This window comes from Leopardus geoffroyi, chromosome D2 (assembly GCF_018350155.1).
Source record: "Leopardus geoffroyi isolate Oge1 chromosome D2, O.geoffroyi_Oge1_pat1.0, whole genome shotgun sequence".
NCBI lineage: Eukaryota > Metazoa > Chordata > Mammalia > Carnivora > Felidae > Leopardus > Leopardus geoffroyi.
The window spans coordinates 31,843,390-31,863,816 of NC_059334.1; the positions used below are offsets into that span (position 1 = coordinate 31,843,390).

The 20,427-nt window shown below is 55.6% G+C and overlaps 1 protein-coding gene across 3 annotated transcripts in view; it reads left to right on the plus strand.

Annotated features, from left to right (window-relative positions):
• PALD1 (phosphatase domain containing paladin 1) overlaps positions 1 to 20,427 on the plus strand; it is a 76,231-nt gene that overhangs the window by 38,097 nt on the left and 17,707 nt on the right. For all 3 annotated transcript variants that reach the window (XM_045439505.1, XM_045439504.1, XM_045439503.1), the window contains exons 3-18: positions 2,112 to 2,214; positions 3,457 to 3,636; positions 4,798 to 4,962; positions 5,776 to 5,936; positions 6,166 to 6,241; positions 6,985 to 7,136; positions 7,489 to 7,588; positions 7,790 to 7,894; positions 10,165 to 10,260; positions 10,700 to 10,828; positions 11,329 to 11,445; positions 11,523 to 11,678; positions 11,989 to 12,171; positions 13,291 to 13,431; positions 13,669 to 13,740; positions 15,756 to 15,896. In XM_045439505.1, the coding sequence (XP_045295461.1) occupies positions 2,112 to 2,214; positions 3,457 to 3,636; positions 4,798 to 4,962; positions 5,776 to 5,936; positions 6,166 to 6,241; positions 6,985 to 7,136; positions 7,489 to 7,588; positions 7,790 to 7,894; positions 10,165 to 10,260; positions 10,700 to 10,828; positions 11,329 to 11,445; positions 11,523 to 11,678; positions 11,989 to 12,171; positions 13,291 to 13,431; positions 13,669 to 13,740; positions 15,756 to 15,896 (2,077 nt within the window). The remainder of the gene's footprint in view (positions 1 to 2,111; positions 2,215 to 3,456; positions 3,637 to 4,797; positions 4,963 to 5,775; positions 5,937 to 6,165; positions 6,242 to 6,984; positions 7,137 to 7,488; positions 7,589 to 7,789; positions 7,895 to 10,164; positions 10,261 to 10,699; positions 10,829 to 11,328; positions 11,446 to 11,522; positions 11,679 to 11,988; positions 12,172 to 13,290; positions 13,432 to 13,668; positions 13,741 to 15,755; positions 15,897 to 20,427) is intronic.

Genomic DNA, 20,427 nt, shown 5'->3' on the forward strand with positions numbered 1-20,427 from the left:
GCTGAGGGTTTGTTCCGGCACCACATTTTGAGACCTCTGGATACACTGCATGCATCCAGAGGAAGAGGGCCAAGAAGGGGGCTCTGCAACCCTGCCTGCCCTGTGGGGTCACTGAGGGAGGGGGTGCTGTGAGCCAGAGGCCCGGGGGCAGAAGAGGCATTGGGTCTGTCCCGATTGGTGAATCAGGAAGCCTTATCTTACATGGACTCTGCCTCTGGGCCCCTCCAGGATGCGGGAAGTAGGACATGATGAGCTGAGGGTGAATTGTGTTCCACACACAGAAGCTGGGCAGAGACCCAGCAGATGGGACTTTCTGTGTAAGGAAACCCGAGGGGTGGGAATGATAAATCCAGCCTGCTGGCTTTGGGGCCTGACAAGAAGATTGTCATAATCCATTGCTGTGCTCACGATCAGGGGAAAAGAAGAGATGTTACATACAAGAGACTCGACGTGTATTCTATCAGAGGTGACACATCTAGGTTTGGCCCTTGAGGGGCGGTATAGGAGACGCACATCCTGGGCCTTGCTCTGTGCCCTTGGGCAAAGCATGTTCCCTCTCTGGGTCTCATTTTTCCTATCACATTATGTGGGTTTTGACGTACAAAATATTTAACCAAGTGGTATAGCTCAGGAAGGTCACGGGCCTGCTGTACAAACCTGCCACAGTGGGACTATGCATGCCTCCTGGAGCCAGCGTGAGCACAGCATCCCTTGGGTTGTAGTGTGTTTGGGTGCAAGGGACCTTAGAGATCATCCAGCACAGGGGCGGGTGAACTGTGTCCTGTGGGCCAAATCGCACCTAGCATCCGTTTTTGTGAATAAAGTTTTATTGGAACACTGCCGTTCCTATTCATTTATATACTATCCGTGGATGCTTAACACTTCAGGAGCAGAGCTGAGTTGTTGCAACAGACACTGTGTGGCTCACAAGCCAAAATTATTTACTACCCAGTTCTCGATACAGAAGATTTGCCGGCTCCTGATCTAACACGTTTTCGATCAGATGTGAAAACTGGATCTAAATACCCCAAACCGAGCTTCTGCGGGTAGAGGATTTGCCCAGCACGCGGTGAGACGAGGCAGAGCTGGGAGCGGGATCCCCGGTCTCTTGACTTCTCGTCGAGTGCTCCCCTGCCCCAATCATTCCTCCGCCCTGCCTTTCCTAGGTGCAGTTCCTTCGTAGAGAGCAGACGCCGGGGCCCGAGTGCCGGGAGGCCGTCTCACTGTCATAATCAGCACGGAAGCGTGTTGTGTCTTGAGGGCACAGACCCGCCCTGGCTTAGCATCTGCAGAAATCTGGTTTTGTACCCCTGGGTTTTGTTTGAAATGGCCCTGTGCGGAGGTAGCGGGGCTACTAGTAAGAATTATTGTATCAATAGGCGCTTACTGTGCCCAAGGCCCTTGGCTGAGCACTTCCCACACAGCAGTGCATTGAATTCTGACAGCAGCCCTAGGAGCTGAGAATTACCGGAAATGGAGCCACAGAGAGAGAGTGAGGAACTCCAAAGCCAAGAAATGGCCGAGCGGTGGAGTTGGGTTCGTGCCCGGGTCACGGAACCCCAAAGCCAGAGTCCTGAGCCACCTCACCGCGCTGCGGGCTTGTTCTCAGAGACGGTGGGGGCGCCAAGTAACCCTCGAATTGGAGACCTTAAACAAGGCCTTTCTCTCTGCACCAGAGTCCGGGAGGTGCGCCAGGCTGGAATGGCCACTTTGTGATCAGCTAGGCTTCTCCTCTCTTGGTGCCCCGCCACCATCAGTATCTGCTTCTCACCATCTCTTCTGGACCCTAGCTGGGAGGAGAGAACGTAGAGGGACCCACCTTCCCTTTAAGGGAGTAACCCAGAAGTTGCCCCCAGCACTTCTCCTCATATCCCATTGGCCAAAACTAAATCACATGACCAGCCTAGCTGCAAGGGACGCTGGGAAATGTAGTCCTCAGCCGGATGGCCAATCACAGTTCCAGGCTTCTGTACAGGGGACACCAGGCCGCCTCTGCCACAAACTTGTAGCTGCCTGGGCTACAGGGGTGGCCTTGTTGAGGGGTCTGGTGAGGGTGGAGGGTACCCTGATCGTCAAGGTTTTCTGACTTGGGCTCCATTCTGCCCTGGCAGGTACAATTGCAGGGAGGAGTTCCAGATCCACGACGAGCTACTCAAGGCCCATTACACGCTGGGCCGGCTCTCAGAGGCCACCCCTGAGCACTACCTGGTGCAGGTGAGGTCAGCCCTGCCCTTCCCTCCCCCGGCGGCCTTCCCCACCCCCATCCTGTCCTCCTTCCTCACAGGTTCCCTCACTCCTCCTCCCCCCCCCCCCCCCCCCCACCTCCCATCGACCCCGGCCCCTTCTCCGCTTCATGTCCTTACCCCACCCTCCGGAGTCCTCACCCACTTCCTGTCACCCTCTGGTGTCTGGGGTCACTGCTCTTCTCTTCTGCCAGGTCCCTGCCTGGCCCTCGCCTGCCCGCACCCCTCCCTCGGAGCAGCCGGAAGAATAGGTACCGGGCCTCAGACTGCTCCCCTCGGCCTGGGGATCTCCGTCCCGTTCTCGAAGCTCCAGAACTTCTATTACTTAGCTATTTTTCCCCCTCAAATATCCCCTAGAAAGCGAGGTCCCCAAGGACAGACGACTTTTCATTTTTCTGGTTTACTCCTGTAGCCCCCAGCCCCAGAACGGTACTTGGTTCTAGCAATGTAGGTGCTCAATAAATAGTGAATGAGTAATCATGCCGATTAAGCTATATTTGTTGAAAGAGTAGCTGGGATTTTCTGGCATTTGGAAGAACTGGTTCCGTTTCTGATCTGTCAGGCAATGTCCTGTGGGTCGTACTGAAGGCAGGGGCCTGGACAGGTGATGCCAGAGTTCATTTGTGCCCAGGAACGAACCGTCCTGGCTTCTCTTGCCCTCCCCACTTTCTACTCAGCAGTCATTGCATCCATTCACTCCAGCTGGGGAGGGGAGAGACCTGGGCAGCCTCAGAACTTCAGGACCTTAGGAAGGAGCTAGTTTAGTCTTCCTCTCGCTGATTCCTGGGGCCCCAGCTGTGACTCCCTGCTTGGGCCCCTTCTCCATGCCCTTCCACTGGCTGAGGGAGACATAGGCCGTCCTCCTGGAGAGCTTCGGGCCCCACCCTAGAGTCGGACTCCGTTTCCTGCCGCAAGAGTGCCTCTCCCTGCTTGCTTTCCTCAAGGCCTGGCTTCGATGCTGCCTCCTACATGAAGCCTTCCCTGATTCTCCATCAGGAGGAGCTGTCTTTCCCTTTCCCATGCTAGATGAGACCCTTCCTGGGATCACAGATGGTCACATATTTTGTTTGTCTTTTCCGGAAGTCTGCAGACAACTTGAAGACCATGTCCCCTGCCCCATATCTCTGCTCTTCATCCTCTGGGGCCTGGGACAGGGCTGTAGAAGATGTCCCTGAGCCATCTGAGTGACCCCTCGTGTCTCTCCCCCTGCCAGGGTCGCTACTTCCTGGTGCGGGATGTTGTTGAGAAGATGGATGTTCTGGGCACCGTGCAGAGCTGTGGGGCCCCCAACTTCCGGCAGGTGCGGGGTGGGCTCACCGTGTTCGGCATGGGGCAACCCACCCTCTCCGGATTCAGGCGGGTCCTCCAGAAACTCCAGGAGGATGGACACAGGGTAAGTATGACTGCTTCCCAGGCAGGGTCTAGCCCCCCAAGTCTGGCAAAGGGACTCCTTTGCAACTTCAGAGGTTCTGGAGGGGCCCGGCCACAGGATGGTGGCTGGTGACCCAGACCAGGCTCTGCCAGGCCTTGAATGCCATGATGATCACCGTGGTCAGCATGGTTGGGAAATTCTGGGTGAATATTTATTGCCCTGTAATGTGTGGACACGGGAGCCCTGAGGTCAGAAGCCCCTTACACACCCCACTTTGAGAACCTTGGAGAAGTGAGAGGGTGACAGGGTGACAGTAGGGTCCAGGTCATAACAAGAGTCACACACACGTCAACCCTATGAAGGTGGGCTGGTTGCTCCCATTTCACAGGGGAGAAAACCGAGGCCCAGAGAGGATAAATGACACAGCTTATGAGTGGTGTCCCCAAGACCCGAACTAGACATCTGGACTCGAAATGGCAGCTTTTAATGATTCCTCTTTCCTGCCTGATGCCGAGGTGGGGTTTTGAGTGTCTGCAGGACAGAGGCTGAGGGTCCACTGTGATTTCAGGCTCAGCGTGGGCAGCCCGAGTCTGATTTGACCTGGGATAGCTGGAGAGTCCTCGAGTGAGCCAGAGTGGGGTGGGGTGTGAGCCCCGTGCAGCTCGCGTCTTCCCAGCTTGATGGCAAGGCCCACGGGGAAGGGTCTGGCCGCTTACCTCCCTCCGTGTGTGAGGTGTTCAGTGAATGATTGCACGGGGGACGGGGAGACTTCCTTTTTTTTCGCCTGGTGTGTACCGAGCCCTTGGCTTATCCAGGGCTTTGCGCCAGGAGCTGGGGGGATGTGGAAATGACCAGGATACCGTTCGCTTGTAAGGAACCTGTAGCCATGAAGGGAGACATACGCACTGATAATGCTAGTACGAAGCAGGAATTAACACTATGGCTTCGGACAAAGGGCTGTTGGCCCCGAGGAGAGGGAGAGGCATCAGGAGCAGGTGGCCTTTGGACTGAGCTTTGCTTGGGGGGGGGGGGGGGTGGGATTCATGTCGCAGGGAGAGGGTGGGGTGACGGGTGCTTGAGGAGGGGGGCACAGCCTGCACAAAGGCTCAGGGGTGAGGCAGCGGGTCGGGTGCCCGTGCCGGGTAGTGGCGACGGCTTCCTTCCTCCTTTGGCTCCTGGCAGGAGTGCATCATCTTCTGCGTGCGGGAGGAGCCCGTGCTGTTCCTGCGTGCTGGTGAGGACTTCGTGCCCTACACCCCTCGAGACAAGCAGAATCTTCGTGAGAACCTACAGGGCCTTGGACCTGGCATCCAGGCAGAGAGCCTGGAGCTGGCCATCCGGAAGGAGGTGAGGGTCAGTGGCTCGGAGGAGGCCCTCCCCCCCGGAAGGCCGCAGGCAGCTGAGCTGGGACGCTGACCCCCAGTCCAGCTTTGCTGTCCCCCACTTTCTCCCTTGCTTGGGCGAGCAGCTGTCTGCAGGGCCAGCTCACGGGAAGCCAGAGGAAGGGCTGGCTGTTCCCTGCTCTGTTTGCCTGGGCCCCTTTCCCGCCCTGCACACCTCCTCCACACTCAGCACCCTCATTTAGACTAGGAGTGCCAACGCTGAGGTTCAGTCCTCTGTGAGCTGTGAGGCCCGGGTGAGTGTCTCCTCTCCACTGGCCTCTGTCTGATTCTGAGGGGCCTCTGTTCTCCTCCGTCACGACACGGAGGCCCGTCAAGGTTCCTGAGGCTGTCGACACACCCACCGCAGAGGTGTGGAAGTGGAGTGTGCGGTCACGGTGCCCCAGATGGGCGGGAACCTGGTTGTCCCCCGTCTCCCTGTGAGGCCTCGTGTCCTCTAGCGCCCAGCTGACTGCGTGCCCCCTGTCCTTCAGTGTGATGGCTTAGCTGATTCCTGCGGCCCACTGGGAAGGGCACTTCCTCCCTGGCCCTGGTGGGGGCCACGTCAGCTTCGTGTAGTGGCCGCCCTCAGGCCACTGGCCACCCCCATCCCGTCAGGACTCCAAGAGCACAGAGCACCTGTGGCCAGCTAGTTCCCGCCAGGGGAGGAGCAGCCGATCCGGGGCCTCCATGTGGTCTGCTCACTCTACGGCTCGGCCAGGAAGGCCGGGAGGGGCCTGGAGGTCAGTCATGGCCCTCTGGCCCCCACTCCTCCATCTAGATCCATGACTTTGCCCAGCTGAGTGAGAACACGTACCACGTGTACCACAACATTGAGGATCTGCTGGGGGAGCCCCATGCTGTGGCCATCCGGGGTGAGGACGATGTGCACGTGACCGAGGAGGTGTTCAAGCGGCCTCTCTTTCTGCAGCCCACCTACAGGTACTGAGGGCCGGTCCCGCCTGGGGTCACCAGATGACTCGGGGCCACACGGGAGGCCGGTGTGCTGGGCATGGGTGTTCTTGGGCCGTGCTCTCCAGCTGTGGCCTCAGTTTCACCGTCTGCAGGTTGGGCTGAATTCCCTACACCTCTCTCTCCCACAAGAATGCGGGGCGGGGGGATGCCCAGGGTGGGTAGCCTGTCTGATGGGTTTCTCCCCCTCATCTGGCAGGTACCATCGCCTGCCCCTGCCAGAGCAAGGGGCCCCTCTGGAAGCCCAGTTTGATGCCTTTGTGAGCGTCCTTCGGGTAAGTCAGCGTAGGAGGGGGTGGTGGGAGCACGGAGTAGGGACAGGTCCCTGGAGAGCAGGTCTGTGTCTAGGCCCTGTCTCCATGGAGATGCTCAGGGTGAGCGTGGCCTCTGGCTTTCCTCAGAGGAAGGCTCCCTTCTGTGTTGTGTAGGAGGTCGAGTGTGTGTGTGTGTGTGTGTGTGTATCTCTGTGTGGGGTGTGTGTGGGAGTGTATATTCTCTAAGGCCAGCCAAGCATTGATGGTCTGAGGGACTGGGCTCTGGGCAGGCTCAGCTGCTAACTTGCTGTGTGAGCTTGGACGAATCACCTGACCTCTCTAGACATCAAGTTACTGTAGCTAAAAAATTCTTATCTGTAGGCTCCTGAGCTGATGTTTCCTGAGTACTGGTGGTGTTTCTTCTCTAGCCCTTTCAGGAGGCCACCTTATTTAATTTGCATCTCATGGGGTGGTGGGTTGTTAGATACAGGCCTGGCCCCCTGGGCAGTCTCACTTCCAGGACCAGCTCGTGGAGTTCCCCCGGGGCCGGGGCAGGAGGCAGGGCCGAGCTCCCGGGGGCAGGTGGGAACAGATCGGGCTTTGAAGTTTAGTAAAAGAGGCTGAGCCACCTGCCTGTCTGGGCCCCCCTTGCCCAAGACTGTGGGGCAGGGGTGGGCTGATGTCACGACCCCCTCCCCTGACTTGGGCCCCAGCAGAAGGGGTTTCCAGGTCCCCCTGTTGCTGACGGTCATGGTCTTTCCCAGGAGACCCCCAGCCTGCTGCCGCTCCGAGATGCCCACGGGCCTCCCCCTGCTCTCCTCTTCAGCTGCCAGACAGGCGTGAGCAGGACCAACCTGGGAATGACCCTGGGTACCCTCATCCTGTTTCACCACAGCCGAGCTGCCTCGAGGCCGGAGTGAGTGTCCCAAGGGGCTGCAGGGATGAGTGGAGGAGGGGGCGGGCTGCCAGAATGCTGGGGACACGTCAGGGACCCAGGGCCAGAGCTGGAGATGGGGCGTGTGGGGTTCGTTTCCTGGGTTGCCGCAGACTTGCTGAGTCACGTGAAAAAAGTCGCTTGACCTTTCTGGGCCTCAGTTTCCCCAGTAGGGAAAATGCCCCTTGCTTCCTTCAACCTGAATGGGGAGGGAGACTTGGAGCCTGTAGCCCGGTGCCCCTCAGCGGCCACGTGAATGGAAGCGTGTCAAGAGGAGGACAGGAGTCGAAGCCTTTGGGAGCACTGACCGTGCTACTGACCCCTTCCTTGTCAGGGCTGTCCCCCTGCAGACCAAGCCACTGCCCATGGAGCAGCTCCAGGTGATCCAGAGCTTTCTCCACATGGTGCCTCAGGGCAGGAAGATGGTGGACGAGGTGAGTGAGGGGGCTGGTGGCCCCGGGGGCGGTGGAGGGGCCTTCACTGCTCCCCTGCTGGGCTCTCTTCCTCCCCTGACACCTCCCCCTTCTAGGCAAACCATTCTTTCCCTTTTTCTTCCCTGCTGTCTCTGCCATCTCCCCCGCCCCGCTCCCTCCCTGCTGCCCTCCCCTCCTCTCTGCCCGGGGTCGGGGCGCCAGGTGGACAGAGCCATCACCGCCTGTGCAGAGATGCATAACCTGAAGGAGGCCATCTTGGAAAACCAGAGGAAGCTGGAAAGTGTCCGGCTGGCCGGCCCAGCCCAGGTGAGGCACAGAGAGGGTCTGCTTTTGCCTGAGTCCTGCAACCTCATTTTGGTAGGACTATTGACTGGTTTCTTGCCGACGGACTTTTCCTGGTCGCTTCTTCTCCCGGAGAGGAGAGGTGTTGATAGAGGAGCTGGGCCTGCAGGAAGGACGGACAAGGAAGAGTGGAAGTTTACTTTCCCTGGCCAGGTCTCGTCGCTGCAGAATAAACAGGATGGAGGAAGCGGCTGCTGGCGGGGGTGCCTGGGGCCTCTTGGGCCCAGAGACTTCCCAGACTGCTCATGGCTCCCCCTGCAAATCGGTCCCTTGCTGTGTCTTTGGGGAGGCCAGGGTTTGGTCCAGGGCGCTGCTTCTGGAAGAGTGACGGGCCCTGGGTGTCTCCGCGGCCCTGTCCCTATGCTCTGGGGAGAGGGGGTTGTCGTGACGGTGTTTGCGCACAGCGCATGGAAGGAATCCAAGGCCTGCAGAGACTGTTCCTTAACACTTAAAAAAACATATCTCTTAAAAGCAATAGCATAGTACAGAAAATTGAGAAATTAGAGAAGGAAAAGAGGCACCCGTCATCCCTGTGCGGCTTTGGGGCTGGCTTCCTTCAATGTGCTTTGTGATGATCTTGTGTGGGGGCCCGGGGGACGGTTTGTGTCCTGCTCATTGCCTTTCCCTTCACTCTCTCATGCATCCCTGCTCATTGTCCTCGAGATGTTTGCTGGCTGTGTCACTTAAGCCCATTTATTTAATGGGCTCAACCATTGTTGGCCGGGGGTGGGCAAGGGCACGGGCTGTGGCCTGACCACCTGGGTTCTGGTCCCGGCCGTGCCACCTACAGGTGTTGTGGGCCTGGGCAACCTGCTTAACTGCTCTGTGCCTCAGTTTCCCCACTCGTAAAACGGGGCCACTAATCACAGCCACCCCGTAGGGTTGTTGTGAGGACCCACCAAAGGAAAAGCCATGAAGCACTTAGCAGGGAGCCTGGCGCAGAGCAGATGTCCCTGGCATGTCACCTGCCGTGGTTTACTAATCGGCCCCTCCTGTGAGACAGTTGAGTTGCTCATCGGTGCAAATTCTTTTGCATCAAGATAACTTCAAGAAAATGAAGCTGTTCTTTATTTAGGTTTTTCTCCCTTAGTCTAGATCAGAGGTTGGCAAATGACGACCCATAGGCCAAATGCAACCCGCCACCTTGATTTTGTAGATGTTTTATTTTGTTGTGTATTTTTTTCGAGAGAGCATGAGGGAGCACAAGCAGGGGAGGGGTAGAGGGAAGGAGAGACTCTCAAGCACGCTCAGTGTGGAGTCCAACATGGGGCTCGATCCCACGACCCTGGGAGCATGACCTCAGCCGAAATCAAGAGTTGGACGCCCAACCGACTGAGCCAGCCAGGCGCCCCTGTTAAATACGTTTTATTGGAACATGGTCTTGCCCGTTCATTTCAGGACCATCTGTGGCACAGCTGGAAGAGAGACCCTAGAACATTTACTGGCCTTTTATAGAAATAGAAGTTTGCCGACCTCTGGCCTAGATTCCCAAAGATGGGATTAAATGTAATCCAAGGGCATGACCTTTCTTTCGGGCCTCTATGAATCTCGCTTGCCCTCCAGAAGGTGGTACTGACCCAGCAGGAGAACCCTGAGATTGGAGGGTGAAGAGAGGGACCTGGGATTCTGTCTGACAGCTCCCTACCCAGAGCATGCTGGGCTGGGCTTAGGACATTTGTTTGGGGACCGAGCTCTCCCTGCCCACAGCTGTGTGACTGAGCAAGTCACTTCATTTCTCAGAACCTGTGTAAAGTAAGGATGATGATAACGGCCCCCTTGGAGCACTGTTATGAGGGTCTTTCTGTTTTCTTGTGGGGAAGGTCACGGTTCTTAAGGGAGGGCCTCTGGGTTACAGAAGGGTGTTTTTATCTACTTGTTTCTTCAACACAATCGTGCACGGCCCCTGCAATAGGGGTGGCCTTGGTGCCAATGGGAGTGGATCCCAGCCTATTTCTGGGCGCAGAACCTGTGGGGGAGGCTCCCTGCTCCGATGGCGGTAGTCCTGGTGGAGTCACCAGCGGCTTTCCCGGGGCCACAGATGAATCCCGGCAAGTGGGATAGGGTTAGCCGCTTGGAAGAACTTCCAGCCTGGCAGAACTGTGTCATAAAGGGAGGGGAGATTGTGTCCTGGGGATTTCAGAGGCTTAACGTCTGCCCTTCTGGGGGTGGGAACGGGGTGGCCCCAGGAGCCCCCTCTTTACCACCGGCCCTTCTTCCCCATCACCTCCTCTCAGGGAAGCAGCAGCCAGCATGGTGTCCGCCAGAGGGCGCTGCAGAGCCTGGAGCGATACTTCTACCTGGTCCTGTTTAACTACTATCTCCATGAGCAGGTGGGGCTGGGGAATGAGTGGACCCACAACCCCTTCTCCTGGGGTCCCTCCAGGCCTCTCCACCACGGTGACTGGCATGGGGTCGCCAAGGACCCCGATGGAGCGGGGGAGGAGCATGGGGACGTGTGCGCTGGTCGCAGAGGAAGGTGGGTGTGGGGAGGCAAGGAGAGACCAGATAGAGTGGTGGTCCTAGAGCAGGTCAGGCGAAGAGCGGGCCCACCTCTCTCTGCCCTGGGTTCGTCTCTGTACCCTTAGGCAGGGTATCAGAGGCTGGAAGGATCTTGCTTTGGACCTCCTGGTCGTCTCTCTCCAGCCTCTCTCCCCTGCCCTGGACCATGATGGATGTCTCTTGGGGGCTCCCCCACCACAGGGCAGGCTGGGAGAGTTTGGGGTGGCCTCGTGCCCCTGAACTCCCATCTCTCTCCGCCTTGGGCTGCAGTACCCGCTGGCCTTTGCCCTCAGTTTCAGCCGCTGGCTCTGTGCCCATCCTGAGCTGTACCGCCTGCCTGTGACCCTGAGCTCAGCGGGGCCTGTCGTCCCTGGGGACCTCCTCACTAAGGGCTCTCTGGTGAGTGTGGCCGGCTGTCTGGGGACGTAGAAATGGGTGTGGGCTGGCCACGGGGCCGGTGCGCCCTCGATTCCTGAGGGGTTGGGTTGGTTACACATTGGTCCCCTTCACAGGAGGCAAAGGGGTGATGGCCTCTGGGGTGGCAGAGTCCTCCTATGGGTGACGTGGGTTGATCTCAGGCCCCAAGAAGCATCTGCCGCTTTGGCCATTGCCGTGGTACCCTCTCCTCCTCCGCAAACCCAGGTGCTCGGGACAGGGAGTCAGGAAACCTGGTTCTGATGTCTTTGCCACCGGCCTCTCATCTTTGAGCCTCACCTTCCTCATCTGGAGGGTGGCCAGTATCGCTCGGCTCCTTGCCAGGGTGGTGACGAAGTTCCAAGTGTGCAAAAGTGCTTTGTAAACCGTAAAGTGCTGCTCCCAGCCCGCCTCTGCCCGCCTTGGGCCAGGCCCTGAGTCTCAAGGCAGCTGCTGCGGTCACAGGCTTGCTGCTCTCCCCACAGGGGGCGGACGACCTCATCTCCCCAGATGCACTTAGCACCGTCAGAGAGATGGACGTGGCCAACTTCCGGCGGGTGCCCCGCATGCCTATCTATGGCACAGCCCAGCCCAGCGCCAAGGTGGGCACCCCAGGGGCCCCAGGGGGCTCGGGGGAGAGAGTGGAGCCCTTTCACTGATGGCCCTCCTGTCCCCCCAGGCCCTGGGGAGTATCCTGGCCTACCTGACTGATGCCAAGCGGAAGCTGAAGCATGTCGTGTGGGTCAACCTGAGGGAGGAGGCCGTGTTGGAGTGTGACGGGCACACCCACAGCCTGCGGTGGCCTGGGCCCCCCATGGCCCCTGACCAGCTTGAGGTGAGGCCATCCTGCCTTCTGCACAGCCCTACCTCGGACCCTCCCCTGGCAGGGTCTTCAGAAGGTTCCGTGCTCCTCTTGTAAGGTGGAGAAACTGAGGCCCCAGGAGCAGCAGACTCAGGGAGGGGCTGATTTAGGACTCCCATTTCGGCCATCTCTCCCCGCCTCTGGGTCTGGCTCTCACCCCTGAGGCTCAGGGCAGGGCTGTTCCCCAAAGCCGGGACTGGTCCTGGCCATGGCAGGCTTTGGCCTTCTGGGGTGACCTGGAGGCTGCCTCGGTGGCCTGACCCTCTGTCCCACCCTCCCCTAGCACCTGGAGATCCAGCTGAAGGCCCACCTGAGTACGCCTCTCCCAGGCACGGGGGGGCCACCGACCCGCAGGTTCCAGACGTGCCTCACCACACGGGAGGTCTTCGCCCAGCACCGTGGGGCCTACCCCGGCCTCACTTACCACCGCATCCCCGTGCCAGACTTCTGTGCCCCCTGCGAGGAGGTGAGGGGGCTGCGCAGGCCGGGCCTCTGTGGGGCAGAGGAGGCCCTCTCCCGCCTCCCCTCCGGCCCGGGCCTTGGCTGTGGGCACAGCTCTCCTGGGGGCCTGGGAGCTCGTTCAGCCTTCAGATTTGGCCCAGGTGGTTTATTCACAGCTTTGCGTCTGCATGTGCTTGTGTGTGCGTGTGTGCTTATTATGTGTTGCAGGTGTTTGTGGCGAATGTGTGTTTGTTGGGAGGCGTGTTTGGAGCGGGTGTGGGTGTCACTGTGGAGTGTGTGTATGTGTATGGTGGGTGTGTTTGTGTGGAATCTGCGACGTTCTTCTGGTCTTTACCGGGGGATACGTGGAGAACGTGCCTTTGGGGAACCGTGTGTTGTCGTGTGGGTACAGGGTTTGTGGAAGAGGGAGCTGCGGAGTGCTGGTGTATGACCAGGGTTGTGTGGGCGTGGTCTCCGTAGGGTTGTGTCTTTGCAGGTGTCTGTGTGGTTTGCGTCTTTAAGGTACGGGGGATGCATCTGGGGGGGGTGTGCCCGCCACTTCCGGCATGTGGGTCGCTGTGCGATGTGTTGGGTGTTTGGTGATGTGTCCGTGCGGAGTGTGTTCTGTGCCGGGGGTGTGTGGGGACTTCTGATGTGTACCCTGTAGTAGGTGGTGGCTGGGGCTCGGATTCCCTGCCTCTGTGGGTCTGGTGATCCGTAGTTTGTCGCCCCCTGGTGGACATGTGCTGCAGTGCTCTGCTGAGGTCAGACCCCTGCCCTCGGGCTGGGTGGCGGGTTGGGCCCTTCCCAGGGAGGCAACAGGGCCAGGGCCTGGGAACACAGCTCATGGGAGTGGCATACACGTTTTGTGTCCTGGCAGTGTGTGTGTGTGTGTGTGTGTGTGCGTGCTCGTATGTCTGGTCCTGGCGCCTGGGGTAGGGGTGACGGTACACGGGGTGTGGCCATTTACGTGCACGTGGTGAGTTGAGTGGTGAACGCACAGGTTGTGAGCCTGACCCAGAACCTGGCACGGGGTATCCCAGGACAGCTGCTGGGATTTGCCGTTTGGGGGGGGGGGGTGGGCCACGTTGGGAGCCTGCGGCCTCGAGCACCTGCCGACTTAGCCCCTGGTCTCCCCACCCAGGATTTCGACCGACTGCTGGAGGCCCTGCGGGCTGCCCTCGCCAAGGACGCGGGCACCGGCTTCGTGTTCAGCTGCCTCAGCGGCCAGGGCCGGACCACGACCGCCATGGTGGTGGCTGTGCTCGCCTTCTGGCACATCCAAGTATGCGTGGCCTGTCACGTGTGGATGGGGCAGGGTGGGGCTCGGTCCGGGGACACTGGCTGCGGCAGGAGGGTGTGGGGGGCAGAGACGGGGCCTGGCGCGGTCCTGGAGCCTCTCCCATCAGTCTTGGGCAGAGGGCACGTGGGGCTGGCAGCGCCCCCGGCAAGGGACTCCCCGCAGCGGGAGGGCGTGGCCTGGACAGAGGTGCTCCCTGTACTAGCAGCTGTCCTCCCTCAGGGCTTCCCCGAGGTGGGCGAGGAGGAGCTTGTGAGTGTGCCCGATGCCAAGTTCACCAAGGGCGAGTTTGAGGTGAGCATGCCCCAAGGGACCCCTGGGGACGCCTGGGCGAGGGGAGAGGGCACGTCTCACTAGCAGGTCTGGGGATCCTCAGAGCTCCTCTTCATGACGTCACCTTCTTCCACCTCATCATCTCCGTGCTCCCCTGCTCCCATTTCACAGTGAGCAAACCAAAGCACAGGTCCGCTTGGCTCCGGGCCCTGGCCAGTGGCGATTGGAGAAGAGCAGGGTCAGTCTAGCCTGGCCCTGCTGCTGGGCTGCTCCGCCCTGGGGGGGGCCCCTGGCCACCATCTCGTCTGGGTGACACCGACACTGCCTGACAGGCACTTGGAACCCAGCTGTGGCTGGTGACCTTGATGCGGGGTCAGGGCCTGTCCTGCCCACCCCCGTTTCAATCCAGGGCACTGAATGCATAGCCACTAACATTTCTAATTTAGTCAGCCCTGTATTGTACGCTTGCCACGTGTCATTAATTCAGACACCCTGCAAGTAGGTGGCTGTGTCCCTGCCCTACAGACAGGGAACGTGGAGCTCAGAGCTGGCATGGGGCTCTCTGGCATTGGTGCTGTGGTCAGCTCCCGCCTGGTTGGCTGGCCTCCTCACATTGCTCTTGGCCTTGCTGTCCCTGCTGCCCTGTCACCCTGGCCTCAAACTTGTCAAGCTCCCTCAGCTTCTTGGCCTTTGCATATGCTGTTCCCTCTCCGGAAACTCCTCTTTTCCTTCCCCTCGCTGATGTGCTGATTCTTAGATTTTTGTGTTTTTTTAATTGTGGTAAAATTTACGTATGATGTAATTTACCATTTTAACCAGACTTAAAGCGTACATTCGCATTGTCGTGCACGTTCGCATTGTCCTGCAACCATCGAGTGCCTTCGCATTGTTGTGCAACCATTACCATCATCCGCCTCCAAGACTCTTTCTTCATTGAAAACTGACCGTCCCCACAAAACAGTAACTCCCCATTCCTCCCTCCCCTCAGCCCCTGGTGACCACTGTTCTACTTTCTGTCTCTATGGATTTGGCTGTTCTAGGTACCTCAGATAAGTAGGATGATAGAGAATTTCTCCTTTTGTGTTTGGTTTATTTCACTTAGCACAGCATGGTGTTCTTGAGGTTCCGTCGTGTTGAGGGTCTATTAGAATTTCACTCTTTTTTAAGGCTGGGTAGCATTCTGTTGTATATACAGACCACATTCTGTTTATCAGTTTATCTGTCGGTGGACACAGGTTATTTTCACCTTCTGGCTCTTGTGAATGATGCTGCTCTAAACGGGAGCACAAATATCCATTCAAATATCTGCTTGCACTTTTAGAAGTAGGATTGCTGGATCATATGGCAGCCCGCTTAATTTTTGAACAACTTCCGTACTGTGTTCCATGGCAGTGGCACCATGTTACACTTCCACCAGCAAAGCACCAGGGTTTTCGTTTCCCCAACACCTGTTGTTTTTTGTTCTGATAGCAGCCATCCTGGTGGGTGTGAGGTGGCATCTCACTGTGGTTTTGAGTTGTGTTTCCCTAATGATGAGGGATGCTGAGCATCTTTCCATGTGCTTATGGGCCACCTGCGTGTCTTCTATGGAGAAGTGCCTGTTCAGGTGCTTTGCCCATTTTTGATTTGGTTTGTTTTGTTGTTGCATTATGGGAATTTTTAAACGTATTCTGGATATCAATCCCTTATCCGATATGTGATTTGTAAATATTTCCTTTGCTTCTGTTGGTTGCCCTTTGACACTGTTGATAGTGTCCTTGCTTTTGTTGCCTTTGCTTCTGATGTCATATCTAACAAATCATTGCCCGATGCAACATCATGAAGCTATCGTCTGTATTTTCTTCTAAGAGTCTCATGGTTTTAGCTCTTTGTTTAGCTCTTTGATCCGTTTTGAGTTAAACTTGCATGTGAATATCCAGTTTTCCCAGCACTGTTTCTTGGAAATGGACCTTGAGGTGGCCCTTAGTGTGGGGCGAGCCTGGGGCTGGGGGCCCCACCTACCCTCCTTGGTTTTCTCGGTGCTCCTCTGGCCCCAGGTGGTGATGAAGGTGGTGCAGCTGCTGCCCGCTGGGCACCAGGTGAAGAAGGAGGTAGATGCAGCCCTGGACACAGTCAGTGAGACCATGACGCCCATGCACTACCACCTGCGGGAAATCATCATCTGCACCTACCGCCAGGTGAGCCTCGCCCGGACCCAGGTGTCCTTCCCCATGTGCACGGCCCGGGTTGTGTTTGACTGGGTGTGAGGTGGCTAGGGATCCTGGGGGACCCTCCTCAGTTCTTAGTTATTTCTTCGCCTTTTGCAAGTGATCTGTGAAATGGAAACACCTCCGCCCCAACTCATCCTGGCTTGACTTTGGAGTGCTTGATGTCCAGCACCGGCGATATTCAGAGTAACCGCTGCTGCAGCCCTGGGACCAGTCACGGTGTGGCCGGTCAGAGCAAACACCCTGTCCTAGACCCCTGTGGTACTGGGTGTTAACCCTTCTGTTCCTGGGTTATGAGGGGCACCGAGGGTCTCGGGCAAGAGTCAGGTTGGTAGATGGGGCCACTCCAAGGTCTTGGCAGGTGGCCACGTAACCACCTGCAGGGAAGCCGTTCAGTGTTTTAGCAGCTGATGCTGCCCGGCCGCCCACCCAGGACCCGTGTATGTCTGTGCTGCCCGGGGCTGGCCCCAGATTGACCTGCTCAGTTAAAAATTCTGTTTGAATAACTCTTTAAGTTATAAGAATTAAAAGGTGGGGGCTCCTGGGTGGCTCAGTCGGTTGAGCGTCCGACTTTGCCTCAGGTCACGATCTTAGGATTTGTGAGTTCCAGCCCCGCATCGGTCTCTGTGCTGACGGCTCAGAGCCTGGTGTCTGCTTCGGATTCTGTGTTTCCCTCTCTCTCTGCCCCTCCCTCACTCATGCTTTGTCTCTCTCTGCCTCTCAAAAATGAATAAACGTTGAAAATTAAAAAAAAAAAATTAAAAGATTGGGGTGCCTGGGCAGGTCAGTTCAGTTAAGTGTCTGACTTTTGATTTTGGCTCCGGTCATGATCTCACAGTCATGAGATCAAGCCCCCAGTGGGGCTCCCCACTGCGCATGGAGCCTGCTTAAGGATTCTCTCTTTCTCTATCTCTCTCTCTCTGTCTCTCTCCCTCTCTCTCCCTCCCTCCCTTTCTCCCTCACCCCCCTCTTGCCCCTCCTTTGTGCATGCATGTGTGTGCACGCTCTCTCTCTCTCTCAAAAAAAATAAAAAGTCTCCATGAAAGTACAAATTTTATGAAAAATCCAGGATTTCAGCCTATTTAGGAAAAAATATGCCTTTCAATTAGTTGCAGGGCTCTGTCATATACAGCCCTCCTGGCCCAGTCATAGGACTTGACATTACCTTTTGGTAACCAGGCTCACCCGCCCCCATTCCAGAGGCCAGGATGCTGCTGACCTCCGCTGGGGGAGGATGAGGATCCCTGAATCCCAGGCAGGGCTTCCTGGTGGTGGGGTTAGTTGTAGTGAGAAGTGGTGGGTCGGAGCAGAAGGAAGATATAGAGTCATTCCCCAGTATGGCCACCAGGTGGCCATAGTGAGCTGGGCCTGGGCCCAACTCAAAGGGCCTGAAGAGCAGGTCTTCATCTAGTCTTTTTCATCCCTGCTGCACATAGTTTCACATGGGAGCTTTAAAACTTACCCATGCCTGCGTTGCATCCCTAGAGAGCCTTATTTAGTAGGTCTGCTTGGGGGGCCAGGGAGTGGGTCCTTTTTTTTAAGTTCCCTAGATGCTTGCAATGCGTAGTCAAGGTTGAGAAGCACATAGTCTAGGCAGAAGTCCCCAACTTTAGTGAGTTTCAGGATTACCGGGAGGGCCTGTTTAAAATGCATGCTGAGTTTCCTATTTTGTAGGTCTGGATGTCTGGCAAACTCTCAGATGACACTGATTCTCCTGGTCGGGGTGGGGGATGGGGTGAGGCATATGGAGGGATCTGCTGTAATACATTCTCAGCCTCTTGCTGTCTTTTTTTTTTTTTAATTTTTTTTTAACGTTTATTTATTTTTGGGACAGAGAGAGACAGAGCGTGAACAGGGGAGGGGCAGAGAGAGAGGGAGACACAGAATCCAAAACAGGCTCCAGGCTCTGAGCTGTCAGCACAGAGCCCGACGCGGGGCTCGAACTCACGGACCGCGAGATCGTGACCTGAGCCGAAGTCGGACGCTTAACCGACTGAGCCACCCAGGCACCCCTCTTGCTGTCTTTTTAATAAAAACTTTATTGAGCTAAAATTCACATACCATACAAACCAGTTATTTACAATGGGCAGTTCAGTAGCTTTTAGGACGTTCGCAGAGCTGTGTAGCCACCACCACAGCCAGATTTAGGACATTTTCATTACCCTAAAAAGCAACTTCATACCCCAGTTCCCCCACCCCCACCCCAGCCCTAGGCAACCCTGAATCTACTTTCTGCCTCTGTGGATTTGCCTCTTCTGGACGTTTCATAAAAGAGGGATCGTACAGAGCGCCTGGGTGGCTCAGTCGGTTGAGCGTCCGGCTTCGGCTCAGGTCATGATCTCACAGTCTGTGAGTTCAAGCCCTGCGTCGGGCTCTGGGCTGACAGCTCAGAGCCTGGAGCCTGCTTCTGATTCTGTGTCTCCCTCTCTCTCTGCCCCTCCCCTGCTCATGCTCTGCCTCTCTCTGTCTCAAAAAAAAAAAAAAAAAGGGATCGTACAATACGTGTTCCTTTGTGACCCGCTTCTTTCACGGAGCGTCATGTTTTCAAGTCTCAGCCATGTTGTCGCATGGATCACCATTTCATTTCTTTTTATGACTAATATTCCATCGTGTGGATACATCACCTTTTGTGAATCCATTCATCCAGTCGATAGACGTTCAGGTTGTTTCCCCCTTTTGGCTATTAGGAATACGATGCTGCTTAGACATCGATGTACAAGGTTTTGTATGAAGATGCTTGCACTTCTCTTGGCTATCTATACCTGGGACTAGAGCTACTGGGTCATGTGCTAATTCCCTGGTTAATTTTTTGAGGGCCTGGCAGACCATTTTCCAAAGCGGCTGTACCATTTAACATTTCTCCTAGCGATGCGTGAAGGTTCCCGTTTCTCCACATCTGGCTAATTATGGTGGTGGTGGTGATTATCGTTTTCATTTGTAGCCTGCCTTCTGGTGTGAAGTGGTATTTCATGATGGTTTTGGTTTGCATTTCCTTTATGACTAATGTTGAGCATCTTTTCATGAACGTATTATCCATTTGTCTATCTTCATTTTTTTTTTAATTGTTTAATGTTTATTTTAGAGAGAGATTGAGCGACAGAGCATGAGTGGCGGGGAGGGCAGAGAGAGAGGGAGCCGAAGTGTCTGAAGCGGGCTTGGCACTGACAGCAGGGAGCCGGGTGCGGGGTTCGAACCCACGAGCCGTGAGATCATGACCTGAGCTGAAGTCAGATGCTTAACTGAGTGAGCCACCCAGGCGCCCCCATTTATCTGTCTTCCTTAGAGAACTGTCTCCTCAGATCCTTTGCCCATTTAAACATTTTTTTTTTGTCTTTATTGTTGACTTGCAGGAGGTCTTTATTTATTACAGATACCAGTCCCTTATCAGGTATATGATTTGCAAAATTTTTCTCCAGTGGCTGCGATTAAAATTCTTTAGTCTGTCTTCACTTTCTTGATGGTGTCCTTTGATGCATGGAAATTTTACATTTTGAGTTATCTATTCTTCCGTTGTTGCTGTGTGCTTTTGGTGTCATGTCTAATCATGAGGATTTACTTCTAAGAGGCAAATAGTTTCTTCTAAGAGTTGTACAGTTATAACTCTTACATTTAGTCTTTGATCCCTCCTGAGTTGATTTTTTTTTTTTTTTTTTTAATTTTTTTTTTTCCAACGTTTATTTATTTTTGGGACAGAGAGAGACAGAGCATGAACAGGGGAGGGGCAGAGAGAGAGGGAGACACAGAATCGGAAACAGGCTCCAGGCTCTGAGCCATCAGCCCAGAGCCCGACGCGGGGCTCGAACTCACGGACCGCGAGATCGTGACCTGGCTGAAGTCGGACGCTTAACCGACTGCGCCACCCAGGCGCCCCGCTCCTGAGTTGATTTTTATATATGGCATGAGATAGAGGTCTAGTTTCATTCTTTTGCATGTAGATAATCCAGTTGTCCTCGTACGTGTGTTGTAAAGACCATCCTTTCCCCACTGAATGGCTTTGACACTCCTAAAGAAATCCACTGACTGAAAATGTGGAGGCTTATTTCTGAACTTTCAATCCTATTCCATTGATCCATTTGTCTGTTCTGTGCCAGCACAATCCTGTCTTAATTACCGTAGTATTGCAGTGAATTTTGAAATTAGGAAATGGGTTCTCCAACTCTGAATTTCTTTTTCAGATTTTTTTTTTTTTGTGGCTATTCTTGGTCCTTTGCATTTCGAATTTTAGGATTACAGCTGAGATTTTGATGGGGATTGCGTTGACATGTAGGTGACTTTGGGAAGTATTGCCATCTTAACAATAGTTACTCTTTTGCTTCATGAACATGAGATGTCTTTCCATTTATTTAGGTGTTCTTTACTTTTTTATGTGATGTGTTATAGTTTCCAGACTGTAAGTTTTATACTTCTTATGCTAAGTTTTATTCATAAGTAGTTTATTGCTTTTGTTCTATTGTAGAATTGATTTCTCAATTTCATTTTTAGTTTGTTCATCGTTATTATA